The sequence below is a fragment of the Mirounga angustirostris genome, unplaced genomic scaffold (genome assembly GCF_029215605.1).
Source record: "Mirounga angustirostris isolate CCGP_5_RB_7025 unplaced genomic scaffold, mMirAng1.0.hap1 SCAF_16, whole genome shotgun sequence".
NCBI lineage: Eukaryota > Metazoa > Chordata > Mammalia > Carnivora > Phocidae > Mirounga > Mirounga angustirostris.
The window spans coordinates 1,826,985-1,843,561 of NW_026991724.1; the positions used below are offsets into that span (position 1 = coordinate 1,826,985).

The 16,577-nt window shown below is 50.7% G+C and overlaps 1 protein-coding gene across 9 annotated transcripts in view; it reads left to right on the plus strand.

The window, feature by feature from the left end:
- KLHDC4 (kelch domain containing 4) overlaps positions 1 to 16,577 on the plus strand; it is a 69,546-nt gene that overhangs the window by 12,894 nt on the left and 40,075 nt on the right. For all 9 annotated transcript variants that reach the window (XM_064581011.1, XM_064581009.1, XM_064581005.1 and 6 more), the window contains one exon: positions 6,073 to 6,209. In XM_064581011.1, the coding sequence (XP_064437081.1) occupies positions 6,073 to 6,209 (137 nt within the window). The remainder of the gene's footprint in view (positions 1 to 6,072; positions 6,210 to 16,577) is intronic.

Sequence of the window (16,577 nt, forward strand, 5' to 3'; positions counted from 1 at the left end):
TATTGTTTCCTTTCACTTTGGGTTTAATTTGCCTTTTCTGCTTTCTTAAGGTGGAAATGTAGAACATGTATTTTATTTTATTTTATTTTTTAAATTTTTTTTCTATTTATTCATGAAAGTCAGAGAGAGCGAGAGAGGCAGAGGCAGAGGGAGAGAAGCAGGCTCCCCGCCCAGCAGGGAGCCCGATGCGGGACTCGATCCCAGGACCCCGGGATCATGGCCCGAGCCGAAGGCAGACGCTTAACCATCTGAGCCACCCAGGCGCCCCTAGAACATGTATTTTAAATCATCTTTTCTTTTTCTTTTTTTTTTTTTTAAAGATTTTATTTATTTATTTGACAGAGAAAGACACAGCGAGAGAGGGAACACAAGCAGGGGGAGTGGGAGAGGGAGAGGCAGGCTTCCCACAGAGCAGGGAGCCCGATGCGGGACTCGATCCCGGGACTCCAGGATCATGACCTGAGCCGAAGGCAGACGCTTAACGACTGAGCCACCCAGGCGCCCCTGTTTTCATTCTTTACATCCATTTGCGTCTTTACATTTAAGGTGCATTTCTTGGGACGCCTGGGTGGCTCATTCGGTTAAGCATCTGCCTTCAGCTCAGGTCATGATCCCGGGGTCCTGGGATGGAGCCCCACATCAGGCTCTCTGCTCAGCGGGGAGCCTGCTTCTGCCTGCTTCTCCCTCTGCCTGCCACTCCCCCTGCTTGGGTTCACGCTCTCTCTCTGTCAAATAAATAGTCTTTTAAAAAAATAAAAAATAAAGTGCATTTCTTATGAACACTGTTGTTGGGTCTTTTTATCCGGTATGACAGTTGTTTTTTAATTGGTGTATTTGTCTATTTCTTTCATTCATTCATTCATTCTTTCATTCATTCATTCATTTATAAGTAAGCCTCACACTGGGCATGGGGCTTGAACTCAAAACCCTGAGATTGAGACCTGAGCGGAAATCAAGAGTCAAACACTTAACCAACTGAGCCACCCAGGTGTCCCTGTCCATTACGTTTAATGTGATTATTGACATGGCAGTCAGTAATGTCTTTGATATTGTTATTTGTTTTCTATTTGTCTCACCTGTTGTTTATTCCTTTTTGCTTTTTTCCTGCTTCTTTTGGGTTGATTGTATTTTAATATCCATTCTTTATCTTTTCTGTTGGCTTAGGAGCTGTCCCTTGTCTTTGTTTTCATGCTTGTTCCAGAGTTTGCAATACACATCTTTAACTTAGGACAGTCTCCCTTCAAATACCACTTTCCAAAAACTGTTAGAACTTTACAGTAGAATACCCACATTTTCTTCTATCCTTTGTGTTGTTATCTCCACAATACAGTGTTACTGGTTTTGCTTTAGATGGTTATTATGTAAAGAAATCTTAAAACGAGAGAAAAAAATATCTTATGTTGATTTACTAGTTTACTGTTTCTGGGACACTTCATTCCTCCGTTTTCATCTGGTAATATTCTTTAGCCTACAACTTCATTTACTGTTTCTTGAAGTGCAGGTTTGCTGATATCAATTTTTTTCAGCTTTTTTTCTAAGTGGAAATGTCTTCATTTTACTTTAATTTTTTTTTTTTTTTAAGATTTTATTTATTTGAGACAGAGAGAATGAGAGAGAGCATGAGAGGGAGGAGGATTTTACTTTAATTTTTCATGATGTGCTTGTTAGATAGCAAATTCTAGACTGACAGCACTTGAAAGATGTTCCGGTTCCTGGCTTACATTGTCCTAATGAGAGGTCAGTGGTCATTTTCGTTCTCCTATATTTAACGTGTCTATTTCCTCCTCTAAGACTGCTTAAATGATTTTCTCTTTCCCTTTGGTGTTTTAGCAGTTTGATTTTGATGTACCTTTTAGATTTTTCTGGGAGTCCAGTTAGATGTATGTTAGACTGTTTAATATTGTCCAATAGTCAGTGAATCCTTTTTTTTTTTTTTTTTTTTTTCTTCTTGCAGTGTTTTTCTTTTTTGGCTTCATTTTGGATAGTTTTTATTGCCCTTCACAGTGGATGTGCTGTGAACTTGTGCATTTTTCATTTTACAGATGGTGTTTTTCACGCTAGAGATTGGTTTTTGATTACCATTCCCATGTCTATTTATTATGTTCATATTTTCCTTTAAATCTTTGGGCATGTTTATAACTGTTCTCACATCCTCGTATACTAATTCTCTCATCTTACTTCTGGGTCTCTTTCTGCTCACTGACACTTCTAATGGGTCACATTTTCCCCCTCGGAATGTATGGTTAGATACTGGTTGGATGCCAAAGGATGCTCCTGGCACTCGGCAGCACCTGGCTAGATTGGCAAATGCTGCCCGTTGACGGTCTGGGTTTTGTTCTCATCTCTCAGTGAAGGATGAGATTTGTCCTGGCACACGGTTCAGTCACCGGCAGATCATCGTGATCCTCTTGAGGCTTTCCCTCTGGATGGCCTAGCCTGAGGGTGTGGCCTTTCCGGGGTCTCCACCAAATGCCCTGGGTGCTCAGTGATACTTTTCACACTGTCTGGTTGGAACTTGTTGGTCTCCGAGCCCCTTGTAAGCCCAGGTTGTTGGCAGGCTTTCAGCTTCGCCCTGGTGGGTGTTTGCCCAGCCTCCTGTGGTTGTGCCCTGCAGCTGTGCAGCTTGGGGTTGGAAGGCTCCAGTGGGGCCCCTGTGTGGATTTGCAGTGTGCTCTGTCTCCAGTGTTCTGCCCTGCAAACCAGCAGCCCTTCGCATCCCTGAACTCTGACCTTTGTCTCCTCAGCTCAGTAAGTCCCCCTGCCCTGCTGCGCTCCTTTCCCCGCGTCAGGTGCAGAAAGTGCCTCCAGAGTCGAAGGGCTCGTCCTGCCCATTTGCCATCTCTCAGGAGCACGGTCCTGCTCTTCCTGTTGTCTGGTTACAGCTGCTTCGTGGATGGTCCAGTGTTCCCCTTGTTGACGGAGGGAGTCTGCTGTGTTGCACGTTGGTCCCTCTTGGTCAGAAGGGCAGGTTTGATGCCTGGGCTCTTTGTAGTTTTAGTCTTCTCTTGATTAGTATGTGAACTTTTCTCTTGGTGTTCACAGTCTTTGAGGAGTAGGTTAGATGAAACTATGAGGTTGCTGACTGTAGACCCACCTTCGAGCAGCTTCCAGAGTTCCCACTGTGCTGGGCCTGCTGTTGCCGGCAAGTGGGGGATGGGATGTGGAAGACAGAGCTCTTCTTGCCTGGAGTTTGACTTCATTTTTTCAGAATGACTGAAAAAACCAAGGCACCTGAGTGGTTCAGTTGGTTAAGTGTCCGACTCTTGGTTTTGGCCCAGGTCATGATCCTCGGGGTTGTGGGATCAAGCCCCTCTTTGGGCTCTGCCCTCAGCGGGGAGTCTGCTTGGGATTTTTTTCCCTCTGCCCCATGTGCATGCACGCTTTCTCAAATCGATCTTTTAAAAAAAGGAATGAAAAAACTGATTAAGTAATACATACTCATTATGAAAAGAATTAAAAAGGAAACTAAGTCCATTGTCCATTTTTCCAGAACTATTAATTTGTATTTTTGCATCTCTTGTCTAAACACGTAATTTGGGAGTGCCTGGTGGCTCAGTCGGTTAAGCGTCTGCCTTCAGCTCAGGTCATGGTCCTGGGTCCTGAAATCAAGTCCTGCATCGGGCTCCCTGCTCAGCGGGGAGTCTGCTCCCCACCCCCCACTCCCGGCTTGTGCTCGTATGCACGTGTGCTCTCTCTCTCAAATAAAATCCTAAAAAAAATAAACACGTAATTCGTATTTTTGCATGTTTGTATTTCCTGTTGGACTACTCATCAGTACATACAAATCCACCGTGCGTGTGCGTTGTATGATAGCTAGACTTCTGTAACGTCACGCCTCAAGGCGCCTTTGCGTTGTGTAGTACGAACGTACCACCTAACTTCTCCAAACTCAGAAAAGTGTTAGATTGGGCCTCAGCGGATCATCGCATCTGCTTTAGTGGTTTGAAACGATCACGTCTTCCCCGCACACGGACTGGCGTTTTAGGGTGCTAGGAAACTGGCTCATCTCTTCATAGGGTGGTCATCTGTGCTGAGAGAGCACATACAAAACGGATTAAAATGGGAGTGGAGAGGGCCGTGTCACCCTCAATATGCCACCAGGACCCCCAGTTAGTGCAGGGCAGGACTGGCATTGGTGACAGAGCCCCAGTTCTGCAGTGTTCTTAGGTGCCAGGTAGGGCAAAGGACCTGCGTTGTTGCAGGAGCTTTGGGGTGCTCCGCGGGTGCCCTGGGACAGAGCCTCCTGAGAACCACTGCCCAACCCACCCAGTGTGCGCTTTTTAAGGGGGCCTTGGGGGGTCCCCACAGCTCCGGACCTATTCCCCCATCCCTGCCATGCTGCCTGCAGCCACGGCCACTGCTTCTGAGCTCCCGGGCAAGAAGGCCCCTCTGGTGTGAAGGACGCGCCTGTGTATCGACTTCGTTGCCGGGTACCCATGTTTGGTGACCGCATGTGGACCGGCGCAGCCTCTGCTCTGTCACAGCTCGGTTTGCGGGGTGCTTGTATGGTCACTTCTGTAAAGTCTGTCCCCTTAGGCATGCGGTTTCCAGATCATCTCACCTCACGGTAAAACCAGCCAGATCACAACTGTCCTTGAAATCATGCTGCCCACCAGGTGGTGTGTCATTGGATGAGATCTCAAGGGAGCAGGACTCCCGTCACTGGGCGGCCAGTGGGGGGTTTGGCTCTGGTGGGTTCAGGCGGTCGTGGGTCATTCGCACGTAGCCTGCAGCAAGCTCCCAGAGGCCAGGCATTCTGAAGTGATGTGCAGCCTCGGGAGCAGAGTGTCCGCAGGGTGAGAAGGGGCATAGGTTTTGGGGTTCTGGGCAGGGGCTTCCAGAGTCACTCGTACCACCTGTTAGTCTGTACTGAAGCTTGTGTTTGGAGAAGAGGTCTACTCCTTCACAGCTCAAAGCCCTGGACCAGATCGTCCAGAAATTGCCTTTAGAATTCTCCGAATAGGTGTTTATTTGCATCTATACGGGTCGATTTACGTGGAGTAGCATTCACTCTTATTTTAGCTATCTGAAATACATTCCCTTACACGATACTTTCCCTTTTCTGGAAAATCAGAATGCTTTGACTTGCTTTGACACATGCTTTTTAATCACATGCTTTGACTTGATTTTTCCGCTCTTATGGGGGACCCAGCATGTGATTCCCAGTCTCCCCTGGGCAAATCGTGTGCTTTCATGCTTGTATTTCTGGGGTGCTGGGTGTTCTTGCCTCATTTTCGTTGAGGTAGTAACCTTGGGCATGGGAAGTGACCTGAACCCTGGAGTTCCCATCCTCCCTCACCTCCCCACTCAGATGGGTGCGTTGGTGGATGAGATGTGCCCCAAGACCATTGTTCTCTGAGAGCTTTGATACTCTGCTGAGCCCAGTCACACTTTTTTTTTTTTTTAAGATTTTATTTATTTGAGAGAGAGAACGAGCGGGAGCGGGAGAGGGAGAAGCAGGCTCCCTACTTAGCAGGGAGCCCAATGTGGGACTTGATCCCTGGACCCAGGGACCATGACCCGAGCGGAAGGCAGACGCTTCACCGACTGAGCCACCCAGGCACCCCAGCCCTGTTGTACTTGAAATATGCCCACGTCGGTCTTCAAAGCCTGGTGCTGCACGTGCCTGGTTGGCCTGGCTCCCCTGCTGCCTCTCATGTGCCCACAGGTGTGGGACTGCCCGAGCCTCCGGGATGTGCGGCCCCAAGGGCGCTGTTTTCACCGCTTTCGCTTGCCTTTGCTGTTGTGCTTCAGGCTCTTAGAGATAAATATCAGTTTGTGTTAGAGCTCTTGTGAACGTTTGACACAGCTGTGTCCGTTTTAATGGGATCTGGGGTTGTCTGAATCTCTTTTGCAACCTAGGGATACCTGGACGTGTGGTAGGTATTTGACTTCGGAGGATTTGCTGAATGCAGGATTTCTGAGGAATCTTCTCCTCAGATGCAGGGGAGAGTGATCACTGAGTGTGGGTGCCGGCTACGGCCACCATGTGTCGTGCTCTGGTGGATCTTGGGGACGCAGACCTGGCTGAGAGCTGCCTGGTGGCCCTGACCTGTCCCTTTCTTCTAACAGGCTGTGGTGGTGCCTCAGGGTGGAGGACAGCTGTGGATCTTTGGAGGGGAGTTTGCTTCTCCCGATGGAGAGCAGTTCTACCACTACAAGGATCTCTGGGTGCTGCACTTGGCCACCAAGACCTGGGAGCAAGTAAGGTAAGGTGCTGGGTAGTGAGCCTGACCTCTGGGCCTGGCTCCTGTCCTGTGCGCCATTCTGCGTTCATGGTGACGCAGTCCTAGCCCTTGGAATTCCGGGGCTCTGTGGAGCACGATTGCAGAGCCCTGAGCAGCCAGTCTCGCTGGTGACTGAGGGCAGGGGAGAGCTCGCCTTTTTCTCTAGACCCTTCTCAGAGAAGTCCGGCCTGGCGACAGCCACCTGACCACTTGACTTTGTTGAAGGCGTTTCCGGCCTCGCTGGGAGCAGCGCATTATCCCTGCTAGTTTTCCCATCCACCCTCAGCACCTATATGGACCGTCCGGAATGCAGTTCCCCTCCCGGGCCATCTGTGGATCCCTTTGGAGGCAGCTCTGGGTTTCAGCTTGCTGGCAGTGGACCTGTGGTATTCACTACAAGGGAGCGCTCTTCTTAGGTCTAGTCGACCTAGAAATAGCAGAGCTGGGAAGAGGAGAGGAGGGATGGGGAGAGCTTTCTTGCTGCTCTTCAGTAAACCAGGCTCAGCCGTCGCCAGTGCTTGATGTCTGCCCTTGTCTGTGACATTGATAATGGGTTTGTCACATGTGTACTGCACATTCACCGCCAGTCAGAGCTGCACGTCGGAAGAATGACAGATGGAAAGTAGGGTTAGGTGGCTTGATTCTTCGGGGGTGCACATGCCCTGTGGCCAGGGCCACGCACACCACGCTCCCTGGGTACTGTCTCTGCTTTCAAAGCCGCAGACCAGAGCTTCCTCCCGTGCTGGAGTGGGCGGCTGGATTGCAGAGTTCAGTCATGGTGTGGAGCCCTTTTCGGGGCCTAGGACTTTGGTGGGAAGAGAGCCTCACTCTCTGGAGGCTGTGCTTGGTTGTTTGATGAGGAGCCATTGAGGAGGCCGCTGATGCCAGGCTGTGCAGGCCTGGGACGTTCGCACCGTCGAGTCTGCTGTGTGTGTGGAAGCGTCTGTAGCCGCAGGCTCAGCGAAGCCACTGGAGGGGTTAAGCCGTCCTCCTGAGTTCGGAACCGGGGAGCCTTGGGGCACGCTACCGAGTACTGACTTCATTTCCCTTCCTCTTACTTGCTTTTTGTCTTGGCAGGCACAGCAGTTCCAATTATTTTCATATCAGAAATTGATTTTGTTATGTATATGTGGAAACTTGGTCATTCATCCTCAATTGAAAAAGTATTTAGGCCCAGGGCACACCATCTTTGTTCCTCTTGCTTTGCTTCAGTTCTTTTAAAAACCCAATTGTTATTTATTGCCTGTCCATCTTTGGTGAATTGATTCAAGATATTTTCTTAGCATTTTCATCAGTTTGAGTAGCGTTTTGTCGGCAATTCGTGGATGGGTGAAGGACCGTTCGGGCTCCATGGGACAATACTGCCCTCTGACAGCGGCTCAGTGGGGCCTGTGCTCCTGGTGGCTGTGGGGATGTCCTCAGCTGCTTTGCCATGGCCACACTTCCTCGTGGCCTTCAGCCCTTCCTGGTTCTGTGGCACGTACTGTGGGTGTGTAACACGGAAGCGGGGGGCACTAGAGACACATGGCCACTCGGGGATATGCCCTTCGAGGGGTTTGCTGTGGCCACTGTCTCCCAGCCGGCCGGAGACAGTTGCCCTCGCCTCTGTGCGACCCAGGGCTGTCGGCCCCAGCATGTGTGCACGGTCTCCACGGCTTCCGTCCTGTGTTGGAAATTATCTCTGCGAAACAGGTCCCTCGCTGCTTGAATGCTTATTGTAATGATGCAAGAGTTTTTGGAAAGTATGTCGTAGAGCCTGTTAGAAGCTAACAGGAAACTGCAAGGTGCATCCCATTGGCATTCTTAAGCCTCTGCTTTAGTCTGGATGGAGTGGCAGGGCTGGAAAAGGAGGAGGTGCTTTGCTTTTCTTTGTGTCTAAGTTCTTCTTTCTGGGTGAGGACCCCGGTTCTGGTGGGTGAGCGTCACGTGAGCTGTCCATGGGGCCACGTGGCAGTGTCCACCTGACTAGCAGGTGCGGCCTGCAAGTCAGGAGATAGAGGGTTCTGTCCCCAGCTCTGCTGCTGATTTTGCTTGCCGGGAGATTATTATTTATTATTATTTTTTTTTTTCTAAAGATTTTTTATTTATTTATTTGACAGAAAGGGACACAGCAAGAGAGGGAACACAAGCAAGGGAAGTGGGAGAGGGAGAAGCAGGCTCCCCGCGGAGCAGGGAGCCCGATGCGGGGCTCGATCCCAGGACCCTGGGATCATGACCTGAGCCGAAGGCAGATGCTTAACGACTGAGCCACCCAGGCGCCCCTGCCAGGAGATTATAAATGAGCAGCTGGATTTCTGTGTTTTGCTGCTTCACGTTATGCGGTGTTTCGTGTCTTGAGCTTGTTGACAGGAAGCAAAAAGTCGTAAGTGGTGTTCAGGAGACATTACCTGAGGACCGACGTCCACTTCCGTGTCTTTGATGTCTCCCACCCTGTATCATCTTGGGCGCTGAGCTCCAGACTTCCTAAAACGCTTGGTGCCCTGACCGTTCTCAGGCTGCAGCCCCTGCCCCGCCTGCCCCAGAGGTGGTCCTGAGACCACTGAGGGAAGTGCCACCCCTGCTGCCCCCCTCCCACCGTTCCAGCTTCCCACAGCCCTCCTCATGTTGGGGGTGGGGGCGGATCCGCAGAAAGGTTTCCCACTGCCCCAGAAGCCATGAGCGCTGACCCACATTGATGTGTTAGTTTTGTCTGGGAGATGGCGCCACGAGGACCACGGAGAACAGGGACCAGTGGGGAGAAGGGAGCGTGAGCACGTGTTCCCATGGAGACTGTAGAGGAGTGAGCAGCACGCAGCTTGGTGGAGACTGCGCGGGGGGCAATAGCAGGCTAGCCGCAGATGAAGGCGGGCACTGTTGGGGGGCGGTGAGGCTGGAGAGCAAGACGCCCCCCAGCCAGGATGTCAAGGCACCTGTTGTCCCAGGACAGCTTTACATGGGCCTCCGTCCCCAAGTGCGCTTTTAGGAACATACGCTAAAGAAACACTCGCTCTCGTTTTATACAAAGATAGATACCAAAAACCGTGAAGCAGACCAGTCCGTGCCTGAGAAGAAAGCCCAAGAGTGTGTCCATGTGCAGGTGTGCTCGCCAGGTGGGTCAAGAACTGTACCTGCTTGGGGCGGGGTCTGCTCCTGTTCTGCTATCGCTCTGTCTTCGTCCCTGCAGCCAGCGCTGTATTCTCAGAGCTGGAGGGTTTTGCTCATTTACTTAAAACATTGCTTTGCTGTGCATTTTTTTCATACGAGTTCCAGAATCAGTTTTTGAAGTGGTATTTTTAAAAGTTCCAATGCGATTTTGATTGGGTTTCTTTTCTTTTTCTTTTATTTTTTTTTCACCTTTTTTTTTTTTGTCAGTCACCATACAGTACTTCATTCGCTTATAGATTGTACTTTGGGAGAGTTGACAACTTTCTGATCCTACCTTCCTGATCAGGAAGATTGCACTTCTCTCCAGTTAGGTTTATTTCTCACCCGTCGATAAAATTTACAACCGCCTACGAGAATTGCCAAGTCAAAGGGCGCCTGTGTCTCCGCGCTCTCCCCTCGGGTCTGTACCCGCAGACTCCAGCCGCACTCCCTCCTCGCTGGGAGGAGGCCTGTCGCCGGCGCTGTGCCAGTGCTCCGGGTTCTAGTTTGGTGGTCTTCGTACACCTCCCTTCTCCGTGAAGCAGCTCCTAGACGGCGGGCAGCGGCCCTGTGGAGTAAGTCGTTTTCTGTCCTTACTTGCACTTTGGAAGGGTTCTCTAGAGAATGGTGTCGTGGCTGGGAGACCTGTGGGGTTGTGGCCCAGAGCTGAGGTAACACCTCTCTTCGTGAATTCTTGGACTTTATGCACCAAGTAGCACCTCCCTGCCCGCGTCACCCCAAACATTGAGTCTGGTGCAGAGCAGTTTCAAACGGGGCTCAGGAATCTGCCTTTTATTTAAGCCCTCCCACCCCACTCAATGATCCAGGCAGTCCTGGGCTGCAGCTGGAGGCCCTAGTTGCTCATCCATTGGCCTTGGTGACTAGTGGGTCTCGTGCTTATTTAGAGCCTTGTTCATGGATGTGAGCATGAAACATGCCCGCTGCCCTTTCAGGAGTAAGAAAACTCGGGTAAAATTCCTTAGGCCCTTAACCAGGAAATAGAGCAGCTGGTGCTTCTGTAATATACTGATTGTTGCAGACTGCAGGCCCCTGGGCTGTTGGCTGGCCTCCCGGCCGGGCGGCACACACTTACCTACCTGGGCTACCGTGACTGCGAGCGTGCAGGAGGAATCCTGAGGGACGCCTGCCTGCTGGGTCCTTGGGTAGGCCGAGGCGCTGCTCCTGGGAGTGGCACTGGGTTGTTGCCGCCCTGGCGCGATGGCTGCCGAGGAGAGGGGCCTGCTGCTGGCGGTGTGGCTCCGTCATCTGGTCTCGTCTCAAAGGCGAGGAGATTCATTCAAAATGCAGACTGAGTTTACTGTTTCTGGGGAAGGCCCCTGAGTCCAGGAGAACCCACATCGCTCGGAAGGTACAGGCAGAGCCCTTGATGAGCTTGAGTGTGTTTTGTGCCCAGGATTTAGCCCGGCGCTCTGCATTCATTTCTCGGTAAATGTTTCTCCCGTGGGGGGTAGTTTCACAGCTGAGGAGGCCTTCAGAGAAAGGTCGTATTAAATCGGCATCCAGAGTATATTTAGCCCCTTTCTGGGCTTTCAAACAGGTTTTTCTTGTGGGACGGCAGGGTGTATTCTGTCTTGCTAGCTGATGACTTTTGATTTATCCGATCGGCAGGTGTGTCCCGCCCATCCTTGCGTGCATGGGCTGGTCTGAAGAAAGTGCCTTTTGGGGAATTGATTTCAGCTTGCCAGCGAGAAGAGGCAGGGCCTGCATGGGGTAGCCAGGGAGGAGCTGCTATTCTGAGGTCTGAAGTCAGGTCACTGGAAGGGGCGCCTCGATCGACCAGTGCCTGTGTGTTTCCTTGTTTCGTGGCCGTGCTGTGCACCGATGGTTTGTGTGGAGAAGAGACGGCCTTGAGTCCCATCCCACCGCATGCCTTGTTCTGCCGCTGGAAGCTGTGTGACCTGAGTTCGTCCAGCCACCGCCCCGAGTGCTGGCAGTACCCGTGTGGATGTGCCGAGGACCAGGTGCGGCCCCCAGCTCCCGGCCTGCTGGGGAGCGTCTCTCCAGCCTCCTCTACTTGGAGCTTGGCCTCCCCGCGTGGTGCTGATGGCTCCGAAGGGACCAAATGCCAGTTGAGTTCTTGTGAAAGGGCTGTTTTGAAAAGTAACCTTGGATGAATTTACCTAGTCTTGTATGGCTTGATGAATTTTACAAAAGCAACCACACCTCTGTGCTTAGATCTGGAAAAGAGCATTATCGCCGTGCCTGAAAGCCCCCTGCGCCCCTTGCAGTCACTCCCCCCTGCCCACCCGAAGGGCAGGTTAGGCTGGCTTTGAGCATCCTGTAGAGGTAGTCTTGCTTCTCTGGCTGTTTTCACTGAGCATTGTGTTTGTGAGATTTGTCTTTGTTGCCTGTGGTAATAGTTCGCTCATTTGGGGCTATGTAGTATTCTCTTATGGAAATAGGACACTGCGTCTGGTGGTTGGTGGGCATTGGAAAGTCACCAAGTTCAGGTTATTGCAAAGGGGTGCTCCTGTCAACATTCCTCGACCCATCTTACCATGAGCATACGTGTACGTTCCTGTTGAGTGTACGTCTGAGCAGAATGAGGCCACGGGGTCGTGAGGTTGTGCACATTCAGCTCTGGCACACGCGGCAGACCGTTTTGCACACTGGTGGTGCTGGTTTACTCAGCTGGCAGCCCTGTGGGCGAGTTCCGTGCTCCTGTGCTCTGTCCCTGGCCGTGCCTCTGTTGTGCGTTTAACACCTGGTGGGCTCTCAGCAGTGTTTTCTTGTCTTCACTTCTGTTCTCGTTCCTAGCAACAGACGTGGACTTGACGTCCTAGAGGTTTGATGAGAGGAAGGGTGATAGGATTGCTGACATCAAGAAGGCCGAAGCTTAGGTGTGCGAATTTGTTGGCGGCCTCACGGTGGGTGTGTGTGACCAGCTTTCCCAGATGTTTTGAGATTTCCTTCAGTCTCTGTCTTCCCTGGCGGGTGCCTGCACAGCTGCTCCGCTCCCCGACAGAACTGTCTTCCTCCTCTTGTAAGGATGCGGATCCTGTCTTGGGGCCCCCCCCTCAGGACCTCATCCAGCCCTCACCACCTCCCGAAGGCTACACTGCTAAACTGTTGCGTCAGGGGTTAGGGTTCACCATAGGAATGGGGGGGGGGGGGGACACAAACATTCAGCCCATGACAGCTAGCTTGTGGTGTTGGCCAAGATCTGTCCTCGGACAAAGATCACTGTACCCATGAGGGTCTCATCAGATAAACATGGGGGGAATGGGTCATACCTGTGGTGACAAGCCAAACCAGTGGGGACAGCAGGCAGGGCATTTGGAGACAGCAAGAGGCCACGTGACACTGCCAGGCTGTGACACGGGGGAGGTTATGGAGCTGTGGGGGATGGGGACATGCCCTGCCGCCTCCCCCTCCTCCCCGCACTCCATCTCCCCTTGGCACTGCCTGTGCCGAGGGAACTTTGTGAGCGGAGCGGGGGCCCGTGGGGGACAAATGGTGAGGGCAACAACACAGACCGCTCAGGCGCTCTCATCCCTTCGTCTGCTACGGTGGGCCCACCAAGGGGACAGAGATTTTGGCACCCTTTCTCCATTTATTTCTGAATCTGGGGCCACCCCAGCTTTTACCTGTGACTTGAAGACCCAGAGGGAGGGAGGCCAGGCTACTTACAGAGCTCTGCATTTTCAGATGTCATTTGCGTGCCAGGAAGTCACCCTTTCACGACATGCAGTTCAGAGTCGTGCCGCCATCACCGCCGGCTCACATAGAGCATTTCCGTCACCCCCGAGAGACGCTCCACTCCGTTACCGCTCCCCCCACCTTCCTCCGTCCCCCCCCCGGTCATCTCTCGTCTGCGTTCTGTCTGTGCATTGTCCTCGTCCAGCTATTTCATACAGCCATGGTCCTGCAACTTCCATGCTTCTGTAACCAACTTCCACTTCAGATAATTTGTAAGGTCCAATCTATATCAGTATTTAGTGCTTTTCTGTGACCAAATAATATTCCATTGTATGGATGGGCTGCAATTTTGTTCGTTCATTCGTTCACTGATGGACATTTGGGCTGTTTGCACTTTTCTATCTTGGAATAATGCTGCCAGGAACATTCGTGTACAACGAAGACACTTTTATGTGCATCGGAGCACTTTGTAAATGAGCAATAAAAATGGTTGAATGAAAAAATACACAGAAATGTGCGTGTGCATTTTCTCTTGATTTGAGAAAGGCATGAACATTTGGTCCTCAGTGAAACCTACTTAGTGTGTGTATGTTAATAACGCTGCATTTGAGACACATGGGCATCCTAGGAAAGAAGGACCATTAGCAGAGGGAGTCAGAATTACTTGTCTGATCCAGTTGTGAGGATCATGCCACATAATTTTAAAGTGTGTGAATTTTGGGACCTGAAACGCACGTAGAAGTGAACACACATGTTCCCTGCTCTCCGGGGTCTGCAGTGAGCTGTTGGGCTTGTGGTCTGAGTGCTCTCTGCCCTCCTTTGCAGCTGTGCGTGGAGCCCAGCACCTGGAGAAGTGGGAGCAGGAACATGTATAGACCCCCTGCTCCTGCCCTGCTGACTGACCATCACTCTCGACGTGCTTGGGCAAGGAGGGGGGTCCAACACACAGACAGGTGATGGGGGAATGCAGAAGGTGTGAGACATCAAAACTGTCGTTAGGGTAAGTGGTCAGGTTTATTGATGCACAGATTCTTCAGTGCTCAGACCTCCAACTTCGTTTGGAATGGCTCAGTGTCTTAATTGGTGGTTGCATGCGTGAGTTCTGGGGCAGACTGTCTCCTTTCAGTTCTGGCTCTGCCATTGACCAGCCTAGTGTGTTTCTTGACTTCTAGGTCTTGGTGTTCTCATCTGTACAATGGGATTAAAGATAGTATCTGCCCATCTGGTTGTTGTTAAGAATGAGAGCCCATAAAAGGAGCATGTGTAGCATAAGATAAACACCCCAGAAATAGTAGTTTTATCATTAATAGTAATAGTTAAAATAAAAATAAAACAAGGATGGGGCACCTGGTGGCTCAGTCATTAAGCGTCTGCCTTCGGCTCAGGTCATGATCCCAGGGTCCTGGGATCGAGCCCCGCATCGGGCTCCCTGCTCCGCGGGGAGCCTGCTTCTCCCTCTCCCACTCCCCCTGCTTGTGCTCCCTCTCTAGCTGTGTCTCTCTCTGTCAAATGAATAAAAAAAAAATCTTATAAGACAAGGATATAGTCTGTTAGGCTGCCTGGGTTCTAGAGACTGCTACTAATTATTCTGTGTGATGTGACTGAATACCTTATACTTAGTAAGCCCAGAATCTGTTAATTCATGGAAAAGTGGGGCCGAATTCCGAAGGTACGTTGTTGGAAATGAAAAGGGAGATGTTCCTGTACATGTTTCCTGCTCAGGCCATGTTGTAACCATTCTTGGAGGAAGGGCCTTTTCCATTCTGAGGATGAGCCACTAGACTAGGTTCCCTGTTGGGTGTACCTGTGTGACCTTGAATCTCAGGGATTATGAGAGAAATGGTTCCTTTGCTTACCAGGCGTCTTGGGGCTGCCGGTACAGCATGGTACGAGAGCGTATCATTTTGTAAGATGTAAAGTTTAAAGTAACTCAGGGAATCATTTGCCTACCAGGTGCTTAACACTGTTTGTGCCCGAAGCCATGGCGTTGATGCTTGTCCGTTTCCTGTAAATGTCACTGCGGTGGCCGATAGAGGGACCTGGGTGGTGCTGAGCGGCAGCTTGCCCTGTTGAAATGCCATTCGGCACATGGCTCAGATGCACTTCAGAGCACTCACTCCCACAACATTGCACATGTATTTTTGTGCCACATAGAGATCTGGCTGAGTAGGACTTGTTAATTTTCTAAGACTCCATATTTAGGAGTGACGGCAATTGAAAAGTGCTTGTTGGAGATTCAGATATAAACAGGCTTTTTTGGTTGGCTTTATTTTCCTAAAGGGGTATATAGAGTCATTTTATAGAAAAAGTTTCCCTTTTTGGTTACAAAACAGTGATACTGGGCTGCTGCCAGAAAAAGGGAATGGTTTCGTGCCTGCCTCACCAGAGGAGCAAGCACCTCTGGGATTCGTGGACAGGAAGCTGAGTGAGGGCCCTGAACCTGCAGCCTCATGGCCGCTGGGCGTCATCGCGCAATGACAGTGGGCCTTTAGGTTCACGTAGCATTCGGGTCTCCTGCGTAACTCTTTTTGAAGTAGAATCGGAAGCTCCATGTTAGTTTAGTTGTTGAACGAAAACTTGTTCCCCAGATTGTACTTTTAAAGGATTCCATCAGAAGATTGCTCAGAAGGGAGTTTACCTGTTGCCAGCATGCTTGGCGTTTTTCTCCTTAGCCTCTGTAACGTGCCGCTGTGCAGGGCGGCCCGTGTCCGGAGCTGCGGCACAGAGCAGACGGAGGTGGCTGCGTGGCTGCCACAGCCTGTGAGCGAGGCCGCCCGGAGAGCGCTGCTGCCACATGCAGGGTGCCAGCTGAGGTCAGCGCCCAGCAGCGGCGTGAGTCTGCGGCTGCTGGCATCGTGGGGGGCCCAGACCCTCCTTCTGAGCCCTGTTCCTTTGGTATTTTTATCATGAGTTTGGATTTAAAAATAGGCTTACTAAGTTGGTGGGTGATACAAAGCTGGAAGGGAGAGCAAATAAATTGGTTGACAAATTCAGCCTCCAAAATTACCTTCGTGGACCAAATCCAGCAAGATGAAGTTGAAGTGGGAGAAGTGTCTCTTGTAGGTTGCATGTAAATATAGGATTAAGAGAGCTGACTAGAAAAAGCTGCCCTTGCTAGTAGAAGAGGAGGGATTTAGTAATTAGTAATCCTGGTTGGCATCAGCACATGGTGAGGCTACCCAAAGGCTAATGCTTCAAGTTTGGATTAACAGGGTATGGCATCCAAGAACAGGTATCGATTACTTTTGGCTGACTTTACACTGATGAGTAGGGTGGTTATTTTGAGTGACACATTAGTTGGGACATTAATAAACTGAGGGCCTTAGGGGAGAGAGACCATGTGATCAAGCATTTGGGGAAAGGTGGAGAGCATGGAATTGGTTCTGGATTGCAATAGGGAAGACCCTGGGGGTCCTCACAGCAGTGTGTGATGAGCTGTTCATCTGGAATTTGCCAAAGAGGACACTTTGGGCAGTTTGAACTTCCTTTTCATTTTGAGATTCTGTGTTTTGGTGGCTTTTTTTTTTAAAGATTTATTTGTTTGAGAGAGAGCACGTGAGCATAAGC